This window comes from Austrofundulus limnaeus, unplaced genomic scaffold (genome assembly GCF_001266775.1).
Source record: "Austrofundulus limnaeus strain Quisiro unplaced genomic scaffold, Austrofundulus_limnaeus-1.0 Scaffold1720, whole genome shotgun sequence".
Lineage (NCBI taxonomy): Eukaryota > Metazoa > Chordata > Actinopteri > Cyprinodontiformes > Rivulidae > Austrofundulus > Austrofundulus limnaeus.
Window position 1 is genome coordinate 53,762 of NW_013954122.1, and position 1,657 is coordinate 55,418.

General features: G+C 40.6%; 1 protein-coding gene across 2 annotated transcripts in view; it reads right to left on the bottom strand.

Annotated features, from left to right (window-relative positions):
- tbc1d32 (TBC1 domain family, member 32) overlaps positions 1 to 1,657 on the bottom strand; it is a gene marked incomplete at its 5' end in the record, with an annotated part of 47,077 nt that overhangs the window by 36,344 nt on the left and 9,076 nt on the right. For both annotated transcript variants that reach the window (XM_014033385.1, XM_014033386.1), the window contains 2 exon segments: positions 907 to 1,031; positions 1,378 to 1,465. In XM_014033385.1, the coding sequence (XP_013888839.1) occupies positions 907 to 1,031; positions 1,378 to 1,465 (213 nt within the window).

The following is a 1,657-nucleotide window of genomic DNA, read 5'->3' on the forward strand; positions in this document are numbered from 1 at the left end:
CAGTATCGCTAATAATTAATTATCTACCAGTCTTCATTATCTTGAACAGCAGAAGGTATGACTGTCAATGAATCACAACACATGTGATCTATCCAACAGCACCCCTCCCAGATAAACACACTTATTGGAAAGGTATACATCCTGCTGACTGTTGCTTTGGGTCACGGTTCTSATTTCCCACAATGCTTTGTGCCTGCTTACGTAGCAGGAGGACAACAGCAAAAACAGTAAACGTTTGTAATCCATACTAAAATTTTGTATGTATTGATTTATTTTACTTTACAATCAGAGCTCCTTTTAAAAAAAATAAAGTTTAAACGCTGGAGCTCAATACTTGACGTAACTGGTCGAACGGGGTTAGACAGACATCTAGTGGTCAACTGGAGCAACTACATGGAAAAGTTTCATTTCCCGTCACAAATCAAATCCATCATGTACCCAGAATGCATCTCTTCCGTTTTCCAATAAACAGTTTTAAAATTACTTCATTGATGCTTCTTTAATGAAAAATCTACAACAAACAAAAGAAAAAGACAAAGAAGCAACCGAACTAGCAATCCTCAACAACTTTTTAATTTTTACACCAGGAGCTAAAGGTCTGTTTCAGGAAATCACATCCCCAGCAATCAGAGGTTGTAGGATTAAGCTGTAAAAGAGTTCATACACCACTAGTTGGCAGTGTTGTACATATTGTACATGAATTATTGTCAGCTAGTAAGTGTCAAATTCAACTTGTGCTTTAAATTAGCTTCCGCTAGTTTTTCTATGGCATAAGTGCTTCAGAAATTGCAGAGCTAATTTTTGGATTAGCGCAGCCCACCACTGAGTAAAACCACTCCAGCTAATGAGACTAGGTCAACTGGCCATGATCCTGCAGGAATTAAATGAGAAATTTCACGCACACACCTTGTGACAGATCCTGTCTATGTGGTCGATGGGTGTCGGTCTGGGACGAAGAGCTCTGACATCCTCATCATCACCGCCGCATTCAAGAGCAGACCAGAGTTCTAAAACCAGCGCCTGGACAAAACCTGCCACACAAAAACCACAACACTTATTTTAACTAGAAGGATCTGATTTTAGAAAATACAGAAAAAGTTCTGAATGGTTTGACAGTTTTGTCTTGTTGAGACAMCACCCTGGAGTAATATATTCACTTCTTGTGTCGTTTTAATTCAGCTGCACCACATTTACCAAACAGAGAAATATTTCCTGCAGCTAGATGTTTTTGTTGTTCTTTCTTCATCTACTTATCCTGAAAAACAAAACGGCACAAAGACTAGCTGGGTGGCCTCGACTCTGCTTTGTTAAACAGCTGCACAACAACTTACAATCCAGCCCTTCGGTGTTTGTTGGTGCAAACGAACGCTTCAGTACCTGAACTCTGCAGWGCTGCAACCCCCGGAGCAGTGGCAGCCACCTGCGTCACCATCACTCCGTATCCAAACTTCTCACAGCGACTCACCTGCGTTAAACACAAACATCACATAAACTTTATCTGTTCAAGAATAAATCAGAAATAAATGGGGAAAAGAATGCATGAACTCCCTAACTAAAGAGATGTTCAGCAATTAAATTTTTTTATGTGTAGGGGTCACCTCGAGTGAAGAAACAAGGTTTACTGCCTCGAAGCAGGCCTCGGACAGGCCTGACGAGA